The sequence below is a fragment of the Neomonachus schauinslandi genome, chromosome 3, assembly GCF_002201575.2.
Source record: "Neomonachus schauinslandi chromosome 3, ASM220157v2, whole genome shotgun sequence".
NCBI classification, from domain to species: domain Eukaryota; kingdom Metazoa; phylum Chordata; class Mammalia; order Carnivora; family Phocidae; genus Neomonachus; species Neomonachus schauinslandi.
Window position 1 is genome coordinate 129972426 of NC_058405.1, and position 15761 is coordinate 129988186.

The 15761-nt window shown below is 39.7% G+C and overlaps 1 protein-coding gene across 1 annotated transcript in view; it reads right to left on the reverse strand.

Moving 5' to 3' along the window:
• The window catches only part of STK39 (serine/threonine kinase 39), a 310033-nt gene that overhangs the window by 19780 nt on the left and 274492 nt on the right, over positions 1-15761 (reverse strand). The window contains exon 17 of the mRNA XM_021702774.1: positions 368-432. Coding sequence (XP_021558449.1) covers positions 368-432 — 65 coding nt within the window. The remainder of the gene's footprint in view (positions 1-367; positions 433-15761) is intronic.

Below are 15761 nucleotides of genomic sequence, written 5' to 3' on the forward strand. Positions count from 1 at the left end.
AACCACCTGGCTTTCACTTTAGGAAAGCTTTATTAAGAGTGTTGGTTGGAATTAGGTTTAATTTCGTCTATACGGTCAAGGTGCCACACAAGCGGGAGGCAAAATGGCATGAGTGCCAAGATTTCCCAAATGGCGGCTCTTAAAGATGTCCTGGGAAACAAGCTATGCTCACGGAAGAGGAAGTTCCCAGTCGTGGTCAGAAAACATTCCCACAGGTTAAACCGGCAAAGGACAAATGCAAAAATGGATCCCAAAAGAAAGTAAGAGCAGCAAGGGAATTACAGAGCAGGTTATTAAACCGTGTTATTAGTCCTTGCTGGCAGAGCATGGCAAAACATTTACCTTCCTTCCGGAACTTTCAACTTACCAACTTAAATGTCAAGGTTTTTAAAGCTTTGGGATCATCTACAATCTTCTGTAAATTAGCAGCCACTGAAAAATACAAGCGTGGAGAAAAAGTGTCCAAATCATTTACAGTAACACTGGACTTTCACATCAATGATTCGGAAAATCTGACTCATCATGCAATAAGCTGCAAAATTATTTCTTTCACAGGCATTACAAAGTCCATATAAATCACCAAATTAGTCTCACATTTTCTACAATTTATATCTTCAGCGCATCTGAATTCATCACTATACACTGGGCCCACATTTCATACGACAAAATGGGAAATTACTTTCTAGTGGAAAGTAGAAGTGATGGCAGCCAGCCCCCAGTGTTCTCGACCTCTAGGTTTTTCTCAACACTCCACACTACGAAATTTATTAGCCAGCAGAGGGCAGCACAAAATAGAGGTGAGGTATTGCAAAGAACGGTTTTTCTGAAGAGAATTTCAGTGCCTTTGAACCCCTCTATTAAATTCACTCAATTCTCTGCACCCACTTTTATCAAAGCAACAAAATACAGTGGATAACCTCTACGACTTGGGCATTTGTGTTCATGCTCTCAGAGCACAATAATCTGTCAAACCAGTGAAGAGCCACCTTGAACAATACCCAAGTTGGCTGAACAGGGGGCAAGCACTAGAGGCTGTCAGTTTGGAGTTCAGTAGTGAAGATATGTTTCGGTATTAGTGGGATTCATCAGAGACCCGTCCCATCTTCCACGGTGTCATGATATATTTGATACTCTGGCAGAGAAGTCCGCTTTTCCTGCTTACTCCCCTGGCTTAGGCTTAGGGTACAGAATTATCAGAAGGTAATGATGACAGAAATTTAAAACCTTGCTCTTTCCATATCCAAATCTAAAGTCTCAAGTACTGAAAATCAAGCAAGCGCTGCTGGTTAGGGAAAAAGAGAGGACTACTGAAGAAATAAGAGAAAGTTCCGTGTAGCATTTTTATTTTTCATGTGCAAAGTTATCTGCTGCTTCAGTAATTAGGTATCTGAAAAGTTATGTGACTATTTTAAGATAAAAAAAATTAAGATAAATATTTTGAGAAAAGTGTTTCAAATAGAAAGTCTAAGTAAAGAGGAGAAAAATCTGTATATTTCATGTTTCTCTAAGGTTGACTAAAAACAACCTAGAGACATGGATTTTCTGCAGATCAGTTTATTTCATTTAATCCATCAGCTGCAGAGGAGAAAAAAAGAAAATTATATACTCAATATGGCCTATTTCTCTTTATAAACCATAATTACAAGCATCATTTTATCTTCATTTGTTGCCCTTAATACTTCCACTCTGAGCAATCTGCAAAGTTTCGTTTATGGTAACTCCCCATCCCGCCCCATCTTTTTCTCCTCTTCCTTTTGCCCACACAAGCCAACCTGCACACATGTCAGGTAGATCCTGGGCCACCACCCTCAACAGAGTTATCATCACCAAGCATCTTTTTGGCCTCCTCAGCAGCTTCCTGAGCATATTTCAGATGCTAAAATCATCTAGTGATCCACACAAGAAAACATCGGGCTCGTGGAGTGAAAAAGCTCGGCTGTGAGATTCTGTTCACCAAAGCCAGTATTTATGATGTCAGGGCATTCTGACCGGATGCAAATTGCAGCAAGTGCACACAATCACTATTTTCTTAAAACACAAAAGTGTCCTAATAGTTCCTCTGATTTGGGCTGATTTCATGAGTCGCCACAATGTCTTCCTATGAATTTCAGCCCTTTCATTAGAGGCTCTCAGTTAATGTGGATGATTTACTGCCCTGTTCTGGGTCATCCATTTCCAGTCTGCTCTGTAATGTTCCGCCAAAAGCAGAGCTCTGTCCTACACTAATTCACAGCCCTCTCTCTGGTGTGCATGCCTACGCGCTAGCGCCAATCTCCAAGGAACATGGCTACGCAAGTTGTAGACCTGGAGGGTAAAGCTGAAATGCTAGCATCTTCAACAATCATCTGGGAAACCACACTCCCCAATTGTGAGCCCTACACCTCAGGGACATTAGAAATTCAAATTCTGTCTTTGACTCAAAGCAAAAATAGCAAAACTGGCCACTTACCTGATTACTTATCCCAGCTGCTAGGCTTATTTTCAATTTAGTTGATTCTAATTTGTTGCAAAGTGCTATAAAATACCTTCATTTAACTGACATCACATAGAAGTCAAGGTGATGCTAATTTCTCTTCCACTAGCAATGCTCATTAAAAAGATGGGTGTCACTGTTTTCTCCCTTCTCCTGACTGTGCACCTGGATTTCAAAAATAAAAATGTGCCTTACCTGGAACATGAGCGGAGAAGGAAGGGTTGGATAGGGCTGGTTAACTTTAGAGCTTCTCAAGTATGTGCTGGTAACATTGAACTTCATGCTTTAAGGCGCTTCAGGTTTCCTCAAAATATGGGGCTTCTGAACCCTGCCTACTCAGTGGCCATCCACTTATTTCCAATCCCTCCTGGCTTTCCCAAACAGAACTCATTCTCCTGGTTTCTGATGCAGACGGTTGTCTTCCTTGAGCTTGCCCCTTCCCACCGCCCCAGCCCACTCTCTTCAGTCACTGAAGCGGCTCTGGTTCTTGGCACAAAGGACACAGAAAACACTCACCAAGGTACTAGGGACTGTCCCCTTGCTCTAGCGCTGCAGCTACAGGCTACCGTGGTGTTAGCCATCTATTTCTTGGCTATTTGGGGGGGCGGGTCTCTGTGTTACACTTAGGCTTGAATCCCTATCAGCGCTAGGTGCTCTTTTTGGATAACATTTGACCTAAGGTAAGGTAGGTATTATGCTTCATGAAACTGTAATAGTATCATTAACAACCACATGAAAAAGACGCCGATGCTCAGTACCTCCCTATTCGAATCCAAACAGAGACGGAAATGACATTGTCCTGGGGGTCATCTATCAGAGGCAAGACAGCAGAGCCAACATTTCTTTGGCAAACTAAGTCAGGCATTCTCCAGACCCTGTTTTCTCTATAAACTCCTTGTACTACTCAGATTCTCCATATTTGGACAGTCAGAAAAATAACAGTTACATAATGACTATTTACAGTCTGTGTTTGCATTACAAGTGATTAGTGGAAAGATACACTTTTCTCCCCAGATACCAGTGTATTTCACAACAATCTCCTATAGTACTGATGTTCTGGGGGCCGTGACTGAATTTATCTAATTTGAGCTATTCCCAAACAAAAGCTGTGAAGAAAAGCACCCCAGTGAATACCAAGTCCAATGCACTCCCCCAAGAGGAAATTCTGAGAAAAGACAAAAGCACAGACTTGGGTTACCTGACAAGGTGATTCACAATATTGTTTGATCCAAAGACACATCCCAAACATCTGCTCTGTACCCTGGGTTGCTGCAGAAAGTCAGCAGAGGATTGCAAAGCAAGAAAGAGACACAGGTACCAAAAGAGAATCCAAGCTTCTAAGTAAGGAAGAAAGGAAATGATAGGAGGGTGGGTCTCTAATGGATACCGCTGTAACGCTAATGCAAAATTACAGCTAATTATTATGTTTGGGACAAAATACAGAGATTCGCCCTATTATTTTCCCTAAATCTTCAGCCTCTCATCTTCAGGAGATGAGTGTAACAGTGTGTAAGTGCATGAATTCTCCAGTCAGGGTGCCTAGGTTAAAATCGTGCCTCCTGCTTAGAGCCATGTGGCCCCATGAACTTGGGCAAGTTTACGTTCACATCTTTGTGCTTGAGTCCATATATCTGTAAAATGTGGATATTAATAGTGCCGACGTGATAGGGTTCTTCTGGGGACTGAATTCATACACGTACAGAATTTAGACTAGTGCTTGATGTGTTGCAAATACAAAACAAGTATTAGCTTACTATCTCTAGCCTGGACAACTGCATATCGTAACTGGCTTCCCTGCCTTCAGTCTTAACTCATGAGCCCTCTTACATTCACCAAAGCGACTTGGAGAATCTAAGTCATAAACTGGGATGTGCTGCCTCCATATATAATACCATTTAACTGTTCATATCAACTTCAGGATTAAGTCTAAGTTTTTAATGTAGTCTATGAGACCCTCCATGGTCTGGCCCAACCTATCTCTCTAATTCATTTTCTGCCATGTCTTACCCCAGATTTTCCCGGGAAGGGCTCCATAACCACTCTCCTCCTCTAGGTACCTACCACTACTCTTCATCATTACATGCTGAAACAACCCATTACAGAGCTTGTTTCACCACTTGATTCAAACTCTTTGATAACCCAGACAAAATCTTAATTCACCTTTGCAAAAGGTTTATCTTTGAAATATACGCACATCTACAGAGACTGATGACTTCTTCCCACTTCCATTGCTACTACCCAAGTACAGCTGCCACCTTCTCTCATCTAGACTCACACAATAGCCTCCTGTCTCCCTGCTTCCATCCTCAGTCCTCAATGGCTCAGCCTCTATCCAGCAGTCAGATGAGCCTTCTCCAACAGTTTTGCCTTTACTCTGTTTGAAATGGTTTACTTCTCTTCATCTCTACTAGCTCCATCCCATCTCATCTATAAGGAACCAGAAAACTTGGCTACTTTTCATTGTTTTTCAAGAGATGAGAGTCAAGGTCACTCTGCAGATAAACCACCCAGACTAGCATAGGTGGTAGCCCCAACAAAGGGAATCTACAATGGTAAGTAGAGGTTGGACAGGAGGAGCGTCAGTGTGGCCTCAAGACTATCTAAAGTAATGAGGACTAAGTCATACCACTAACCTTCCCTCTTATAACTTTCCCCAGAAAAAGAAACCGACCATTGCTGGAGGAATTATTCCCAGGTGAATCCAAGCAGTACAAGGGATGGACTATTGTGGATACTTTGGTGTGCAGCCCAGATCTTCTCTTTAGGAATGAGGCAAATGTTCTCCCATCTGCTGGGATTATTGCTGGCTGATGACTCTTAGCTTGGTCCTTCTTTGGGAATTGCCCTTGGAAGCCTTAAGACTAAATCCATGGACAAACCTGGTACAACACCTTAGAAGGCATTTCTATTAGCAATGCCTATAAAACAGTGCAAATGAAAGAGAAACACAAAATAAAAGGATGTAAAATATGATACCAAATATCTGAGATGTAGAGGGGAGAGGATTAAAGAAAGAGTTCAAAATTAAGTGACCATCAGCTTAATGTAGACTGCTATATGCAGAAGATGTTATATATAAACCAAATGGTAACCACAAGTCAAAAAAAAAAGTTACAAAGGGGTGCCTGGGTGGCTCAGTCGGTTAAGCGTCTGCCTTCGGCTCAGGTCATGGTCCCAGGGTCCTGGGATTGAGCCCTGCATTGGGCTCCTTGCTCAGCGGGGAGCCTTCTTCTCCCTCTCCCTCAGCCTGCTGCTCCCCCTGCTTGTGCTCTCTCTCCCACTACTCACTATCTGTGTGTGTCAGGTAAATAAATAAAACCTTTTAAAAAAAAGTTACAGATATACAAAAAAGTAAAGAGAAAGGAATCCAAATATATCACTAAAGAAAACCAGCAAACCATGAAAAAGAGAAAAAAGGATCAGAGAAAAACTAAAAAACAACGACAAAACAAGTAACAAAATGTCAATAGATATGTATCTATCAGTAATTACTTTGAATGTAAACGGCTTAAATGCTCCAATTGAATGACACAGGGTGACAGAGTGGATAAATAAACAAGACCCCTCTACATGCTGCCTACAAAAGACTCATTTCAGACCTAATGACGTCTGTATATTGAAAAGCGAGGGGATAGAGAAACATTTATTATGCAAATGGATGTCAAAGAAAGCCAGAGTAGCAATACTTATACTGGACAAAATAGACTTTAAAACAAAGACTATAAAAAGAGACAAAGGAGGACACTAAATAATAATAATAAAGGAGATAATCCAACAAGAAGATACAATTGTAAATATTTATGCACCCAACATGGGAGCACCCAAATACATAAAACAGTTAATAACAAACATAAAGGCACTCATCAATAGTAATATAGTAATAGTAGGGGACTTTAACATCCCACTTACATCAATGGACAGATCATCCAAACAGAAAATCAGTAAGGAAACAGTGGCTTTGAATGACACACCGGACCAGATTGATTTAACAGATCTATTCAGAACATTCCATCCTAAAACAGCAGACTACACATTCTTTTCAAGCACACAGAGCGTTCTCCAGAACAGATCACATGTTAGGCCACAAAATGAGCCTCAACAAATCCAAAAAGATCAAAGTCATACCATGTATCTTTTCCGACCACAGTGCTATGAAACTGGAAATCAACCACAAGAAACAATCTGGAAATACCATAAATACATGAAGGTTAAATAACATGCTACTAGGGGCGCCTGGGTGGCTCAGTCGGTTAAGCGACTGCCTTCGGCTCAGGTCATGATCCCAGGGTCCTGGGATCGAGCCCGGCATCGGGCTCCCTGCTCAGCGGAGAGTCTGCTTCTCCCTCTCCCTCTGCTGTTCCCCCTGCTTGTGTTCCCTCTCTCTCTCTCTGTCAAATAAATAAATAAAATCTTTAAAAAATAAAAATAAAAAAAATAACATGCTACTAGACAATGAATGGGTCAACCAAGAAATCAAGAGGAAACCACAAAGTACATGGAAACAAATGAAAATGAAAACAAAATAGTCTAAAACCTTCAGGATGCAGCAAAAACAGTTCTAAGAGGGAAGTTTATAGCAGTACAGGCCTACGTTGAAAAGAAAAATCGTGAATAAACAACCTAACCTTATATTTAACGGAGCTAGGAAAAGAACAACAAACCCTAAAACTAGCAGAAAGAAGAAAATAATAAAGATTAGAGCAGAAATAAATTATATATATACATATATATTAAAAAAAAACCCAATAGAACAGCTCAATGAAACCAGGAGCTGGTTCTTTGATAAACTGGGAGGGAGGGGGGAGGAGGGGGGGGGGGGGGGGGGTGGCAGGGAGGAGAGAATGAAAACTCAAATAAACAAAACCACCAATGAAAGAGGAGAGAAAACAGCTAACACCACAGAAATACAATTATAAGAGAATATTATGAAAAACTATATGCCAACAAATGGGACAAACTAGAAGAAATGGATAAATTCCTAGGAACATATAAACTACCAAAACTGAAGCAGGAAGAAATAAAAATTTGAATAGCCCAATTCAGCAGGGAGATTGAATCAGTAATTGAAAAATTCCCAACAAACCAAAGTCCAGGGCCAGAAGCTTCACAGGCAAATTCTACCGAACCTTTAAAGAAGACTTATTACCTATTCTTCTCAAACTATCCAAAAAAATAGAAGGAAAGCTTCTAAATTCATTCCATGAGGCCATGATCACCCTGATACCAAAACCAGATAAAGACACCACAAAAAAAGAGAACTACAGGCCAATATCTCTGATAAACATAGATGCAAAAATCCTCCACAAAATACTAGCAAACTGAATCCAACAATACATTTAAAAAAATCATTCACCATGATCAGATGGAATTTATTCCTAGGATGGAAGGGTGGCTCAACCTTCACAAATCAAACATGATATATCACATCAATAAGAGAAAGGATAAAGACCATATGATCATTTCAATAGACACAGAAAAAGCATTTGACAAAGTACAACATCCATTCATAATAAAAGCCCGCAACAAAGTAGGTTTATTAGAGAAAACATACCTGAACATAATAAAGGCCATCTATGAAAGACCCACAGCCAAATTCATGCTCAACGGGAAAAACTGAGAGCATTTCCCCTAAGATCAGAAACAAGACAAAGATGTCCACTCTCACCACTTTTATTCAACACAGTATTGGAAGTCCTAACCAGAGCAATCAGACAACAAAAACAAATAAAAGGCATCCAAACTGGTAAGAAAGAAGTAAAACTTCCACTATTTGCAGATGACAGGATAGTATAAAAAACCCTAAAGACTCCACCAAAAAACTACTAGAACTGATAAGTGAATTCAGTGAAGTCGCAGGATACAAAATCAATGTGCAGAAATCTGTTGCCTTTCTATACACTAATAATGAAGCAGCAGAACAAGAAATTAAGAAACAATCCCATTTACAATTGCACTAAAAACAGTAAAGTGCCTAGGAATAAACCTAACCAAAGAAGTGAAAGATCTGTACTCTGAAAACTATAAAACACTGAAAGACATTGATGACAAAAAGAAATGGAAAGACATTCTATGCTAATGGACTGGAAGTACAAATATTGTTAAAATGTCTATACTATCCAAAGCAATGTACAGATTTAATGAAATCCACATCAAAATACCAACAGCATTTTTCATAGAACTAAGACAAAAAATTCTAAAATTTATATGGAACCAGAAAAGACCCTGAATGGTCAAAGCAATTTTGAAAAAGAAAAGCAAAGCTGGAGGTATCACAATTCTAGACTTCAAATCATATTACAAAGCTGTAGTCATCAAAACCGTATGGTACTGGCACAAAATCAGACATGTAGATTTTTGGGACAGAAAACCAGAAATGAACCCACAATTATATTGTCAATTACTCTTCGACAAAGCAGGAAATAATATCCAATGGGGAAAAAAGACAGTCTCTTCAACAAATGGTGCTGGGAAAACTGGTCAGCTACATGCTGGACCACTTTCTGATCCCATACATGAAAATAAACTCAATGCATTAAAGACCTAAATGTGAGACCTGAAACCATAAAAATCCTAGAAGACGACACAGGCAGTAATGTCTCTGACATCGGCTGTAACATTTTCCTAGATATGTCTCCTGAGGCAAGGGAAATAAAAGCAAAAATAAACTATTAGGACTAAGTCAAAATAAAAAAGATTTTGCAAAGTGAAGGTAACAATCAACAAAACTAAAAGGCAACCTACTGAATGGGAGAAGATACTTGCAAATGGTATATCCAATAAAGGGTTAGTATCCAAAATATACAAAGAACTTACACAACTTAACACCCAAATACCCCCCAAATAATCCAATTAAAAAATGAGAAGACATGAACAGACATTTCTCCAAAGAAGACATCCAGGTGGCCAACAGCACATGAAAATGTGCTCAACATCACTCATCATCAGGGAAATGCAAATCAAAACCAAGATGAGATACCACCTCACACCTGTCAGAATGGCTAAAATCAAAAACACAAGAAACAGGCGTTGGTGACAATGTGGAGAAAGAAGAACACTCATGCACTATTGGTGAGAATGCAAACTGGCGCAGCCACTGTGGAAAACTGTACAGAGGTTTCTCAAAAACTTAAAAATAGAACTTCCCAGGGCGCCTGGGTGGCTCAGTTGGTTAAGCGACTGCCTTCGGCTCAGGTCATGATCCTGGAGTCCCTGGATCGAGTCCCGCATCGGGCTCCCTGCTCGGCAGGGAGTCTGCTTCTCCCTCTGACCCTCCCCCCTCTCATGTGCTTGCTCTCTCTCATTCTCTCTCTCTCAAATAAATAAATAAAAAAAAAAAATAGAACTTCCCAATGATCCAGTAATCACCCTACTGGGGATTTTCCCAAATTCAAAGGAATACATGCATCCTGATGTTTATAGAACAATTATCTACAGTGTCCATCACTTGATAAATGGATAAAGATGTGGTACAGGGGCACCTGGGTGGCTCAGTCAGTTAAGTATCTGACTCTTGGTTTCAGCTCAGGTCATGATCTCAGGGTTGTGGGATCGAGCCCCATGTCGAGCTCTGTACTCAGTGTGGTGTCTGCTGGAGATTATCTCCCTCTCCCTTCCCTCTGCTGTGCTCTCTCTGAAATAAATCTTTTTTTTTTTTAATAAAAGAAGATGTGGTACATATATGCAATGGAGTATTACTCAGCCATGAAAAGAATGAATTTTTGCCATTTGCAACAACATGGATGGAGCTAGAGAGTATAATGCTAGAAAATGGAGAAATTAGAGAAAGACAAATACCTTATGATTTCACTATATGTGGAATTTAAGAAACAAAACAAATAAGCAAAGGAAAAGAGAGAGAGAAACACCAAGAAACAGGTTCTTAACTGTAGAGAACTGATGGTTACCAGAGGGGAGGTGGGTGGGGGGATGGGAGAAATAGGTGATGGGGATTAAGGAGTGCACGTGTTGTGATGAGCACTGGGTGATGTATGGAAGTGTTGAATCACTATATTGTACATCTGAAACTAATATTACACTGTATGTTAATTGTACTAGAATTAAAGTAATAAAACTGGCTATTCTGACACGTTAAAAAAAAAGACAGGACAAATGATAAATAAAATATTAGAGGAAAAGGAGGAATGAGTATATTATTTGCCATTTCTCTGCATTAGATTTGTAGATGGTGAGAAAAAGCAGTAATTAGAAGAGAATGTTACAGGTACCATAAGCAATCAGCCTTTGAGACAAAATATGAAAAAGATTTGAGCATTATTTATATCAGAAAAAGATTATAGGAAATAAAAAATAAATGCACTTGCCATTCTCCTTAAGGTCTGGGTAAAGTCCAGTTTTTTGGTATTATCTTGGCATAATGGGAAAGCTTGAAACAGTCTGGAATAGCTAAACTGGCAGCTATTGAATCTGTCCTTTAAAATATAATCATAAAATTACTATATTGGTCCTGATTTTCCTTTATTGTGTTTAAGGTGGAGTTTTATGAACTGGACCAGAGTAAGGTAATGGAAGTGCCCAATAATCATTATGTTATTATTACTCTTTTTGAAAGCAATGAAATGGTATAATCAATGAAATTGTAGCTCCATTTAGCTGGTGGAGAGGACACAGCAGTATGTTTATGGCTTAATTCCTCTTTAGAATGACGATAAAGAAAGTAAAAAACTAAAAATACTGTATGAAGAATGGCTAAACTTTAAAGTCACACTTGCCAAGCATATCCAAAATTCACCTGAGATGAAGGTAGGAATGTATTTGCTTTGGAAAATAGTTTTGAAACCCTCTAAATTGTAGGTAAAAGTTTGTGTGCACATTTCTCAGGGGAGGGGTTTTAGCTTTTACCAGATACTCACTGGGGTGATGCCCTGGATAACCTTAAATTGCTGTCCCAAAAGCAACTTGGAGGTGAGGCCTTTTGTTTATTTTTAGAACAGCCTTACCGAAATACAGCTGACATATAATAAATGGTACATATTTAAAGTGTATAATTTGGTAAGTTCTCATACACATATATACCAATGAAACCACCACAAATAAGATAACGAACATATCCAAAATATGCCAAGATTTCGTTCAATCCTTTGTAAATTCCCTCCACCTTCCCTTCTCTGTTGCTCTTTCCACTCTACCCAGGAAACCACAGATCTGTTTGCTGTCACTATAATTTGCATTTCTAAAATTTTATACACATGGAGCCATATAGTGTATACTTATCTTGTCTGGCTTTCTTCATACACCATAATTATTTTGAAATTCATCCATGTTGTACCATGTATCAATAATTCATTCCTTTTTAAGTAGTATTCCATTGTATGGATATACCACAGTTTACATATTCATCTCTTGATGGACACTTGGGTTGTTTCCAGGTTTTGCTGTTAGAAATACAGCTGTTATCAGTGTACATGTGTAAGTCTGTATAGACACACATTGTCCTTTCACATGGGTAGATACCTAGGAGTAGAGCGGCTGATTCATAAGGTGCATGTGTAACTTTGTAAGAAATTACTGAAATGTTTTCTAGGATAATTGTACCATTTTTACATTCCTCCCAGCAGTGTGAGAGAGTTCCAGTTTCTTACACACTTGCCAACACCTGATTTTAATTTTAATGTGCGTTTCCCTGATAGAACATCTTTCCACATGCATATTTCATATAATCTTTTTAAGGTCACTTTCTAACAATTAAAGAGTTTCTATAAATGCGGTTTTTCCCCATTAAGTAGAAGGCTTTTCCTAAAAAGAACCAAAAGCCTTTGTTAAGGAACGATAGGTGTTTCTTCATCCAGAGCTAAGCTTTTTAGATCTTCTAGCTCATCTAGTAATTGATAAAAACACAAATACCAAGGTCTCAGAGCTCAAACGGTATCAGCCTACATCTTGGAAAATCTCCAAGAGCTCCCTAGAGAGTTCAGAAACCTCAGCCCTACGACAGATTTTCTTTTAATGTGTAGATCACAAGTCTGAGGAGAATTAAAGAAGAGAGGGAAATGATCATATCATGGAAAGCAGAAGAGATAAGACACAGGAAATCCACCCAACTTTTGATTTATTTCTAGAGGTAAAAAGAAAACCCTGTCCAGGTCTTCCCTGTTTATAGCAATAGGTCTTATTTAATTATACTAGATGTCCAGACTCCAAGAGAAGAGTCTCACACCCAAGAGCACATTCTGGAAATATTAACAAGACTATATGTATATGAGGCATGAAGGTAAGACATACTCCAGGATTTCAATGTCAACCCCCACACACTGTTGAAAGACGACTTTGATGGAGCAAATACTGCAAAGTAAGACAGGGTAGCTGCTCTCCACTGTACACCATGCATCAGACTAAGAACTATTTACGGCATCTGCAATGCCCAGTCACTTGATGGAAAACAAAAACACGTACAGAAATAAGCTTCAAGCTGTCTTTATGACCTTGTCAAATCATATGAATTCTAGAAAAGTTCTAATCAGTCAGAGGAAATACACCAAAGGGAAATGAAAGATTTAATTCATCGGATCCACTTTTCTTATTGTCACTCTTGCTTTATCCTGATTTGTTTTAGAACAAGGGTTTTCAATAATCACATCCTAATAGGACACATACAGCTCGAGATTTAACCCAGTGGCTTCTGGACTGGGAAAAGCTTTGGAAAAGTTAAAATTAATGAGATTGTAAACACACTGAGAAGAGGAATGCTATTTAAATTATGGGCCAATGCAGCCAACTGAGGCAGAACCATCTGGTGTAAGCACACAGCTCAGAGAAACCTGAAGGACTCCTAGTTCGGCCCATGGTGGCCGCCTTCCAAACACAAACGTTTCTCACACACGTATGTGACCATCCTGCAGGAAGGAGGAGAGCTGGGCTTCCTTTTAGATTATGTGGCACTGCCCCAGAGGAGGAGACCTATTTTATCTTCATCTCTTGAGTTATTTTCTTCTTTGTGGTATATTCCAAAGCACTTGAAGGGTCTTAGTAGCCAGTAAAAGGTACAGACCAAGGCAGAGCAATTCACTTTTTTTTTTTATTTTTTAAAGTTTTTATTTATTTATTTGAGAGACAGAGCACAAGCAGAGAGGAGAGGGAGAGGGAGAGGCAGGCCCCCCACTGAGCAGGGAGCCCGATGTAGGGCTCTGTCCCAGGACCCTGGGATCATGACCTGAGCCACAGGCAGACACTTTACCGACTGAACCATCTAGGCACCCCAATTCACTTCTTTAACAACAAGAAATCAAACTGATTCAAGGGTTGACTGGGACTCCCCTTTAGATTAGGATATAGCCTAAAGAATAAAGGACCTGAAATCTAATGCTATTTATAATACATAATATAAACTTTGGAAAATCACATTCTCTGTGCCGTAGACCCATGAAACTCAAAGTAGCTGGCTGCCAAAATGTTTACAGGTCCACGTGAGGTATGGAGTGTGCACCAGATGGAAATCAATCGCTGACTCCTTCATTGAGAAAGTCTTGTTACCTCCATTCCACCGCACCCCCCCCCCCAATCCCCATAAGTTAGTTGAACTTCACGATGTACTTAATGTTGGTTACCATTGTGGCACAAGCCAGGACATGGATCACAGTGAATAGGACTACTTTGGACTGCTCCCCACATAATACTAACCTGCTCCCTTCCTTCCACCACCATTCTTGATAGATTGGTTTGGATCAAGTCTAAGAAAACTGGCTGTGTTATATAGTATCTCCAACAACAGGTAAGATATTTAAATGGAACTTTGTGCAGAAACTTCATAATCAACAGTAGAATAAAAGATGGAGACTAGGAATGTGGAAAAAAAGCTTATGAAATAAAATTAAACACTTCATAAAGAAGCTTCTTGTCATAGTGTCATATTCAATTTAACATTTGTTCTGTATTTTTAATAAATCACTGTTAATTGTTGCATGAAAATAAGCTGGCATGAGTTTGGCAGACGTCTGCTTTGTACCTGCAGCTTTGATCTTATCTAGTAAACGTGAGACATTAATTACACTGAACAAAGGTCTCACTCTTACACGGGATGAAATCTGAAAGACCATCTCCATAATCTTCTCTCCCTTACCCCCTGACCAATTCCCCTTTCCCCACCTCTCTTTGAATGAGAGCATGCAGAGCTTGCTGATAACATAAAGGGAGTGGCCAGGGACAGCTAACTGCTCTGATTAGGGTGGTGGTAGGAGTTACAGTCAATGCCGATGTCCCTGTCAGAAATCTGAGGGACCAGCTAGTTGTGCTAAGGGCCACTGGGCAGACCGCACAACACAGAAAGCACAGTTGGGTAGAGTCATTGAGAAATCAGAGGTTAGGGACCATAAAATATATGCAGAAATTAAAGGCTGACATATAACAGAGAGAGGATAGTTTGAACATGCCTATCATACTGGTTCTGAGAGTTGTTGTATGGGATCCAGTCTAAAACAATTTATTTTCTTTCTTAGTACTCTTTTTAAAATTTTGTATTAAACTCCTGTGACACTAAAATGAGCTTTTAAAAAGTACATGTTTAATAAAAAGTTAGGCGATTTTCTGTTTCCATAAAGCCAAGGAACCCACACACAATGTTTGTCCAAGTTTACCATCCGTCCTTGGGGCTGTCGTTATGTCGCTGACTCCCAAGGAGACAGAAGGAGACACAAGTTGCCTGACAAAGCATCAGAACCTCTGTCAAGAGGCAGAAGTTCCTTTTCAAAGGCTGTTCTCAGAAGAAAATGATTTGACAGCCACAAATGCAGGATATATGTTTACATATCACCCTGCAAGAGATCCTTTTTGTCTTGCACTCTCAAAAATGTCCTGATTTACGTGATAAATTGGTATGGTCATCCTACTTACAAGGGATCTAGACTGAGGCTCCTTGAAAATAGACACCACCTGTCACCTCCAGAGTCCCAGCCAGTACCCAACACTGAACCTGGCACCCAGTAGGTGCTAAATGAATTAACAAAGGAAAGATCTACAAGTACCTGGTTAACGGGATTAGGACATGGTTTTTCAGAAGAACATAGGATAGAAAGAACCAGAGCTGATCAGAGTGACATAAGGCTGGTCTTTTCAGACCTCTAGCTTCTACACCATGCCATAGAAGGAACCTCCTTGACCTTATTAAATGCTTGAAAAACTCTTCCCCTCTCCAACTGGCCAAGTTGTAGCACAGAAGACAGAACAAGATCTATTTAGCTCCCTGTTGTACACGTAATACCCAGCGTGGGGTCTGGCTCACAGAAGGTGCACAGAAATAATTATGGATTGAATGAATGAAAATAAATTAGCAGCACAT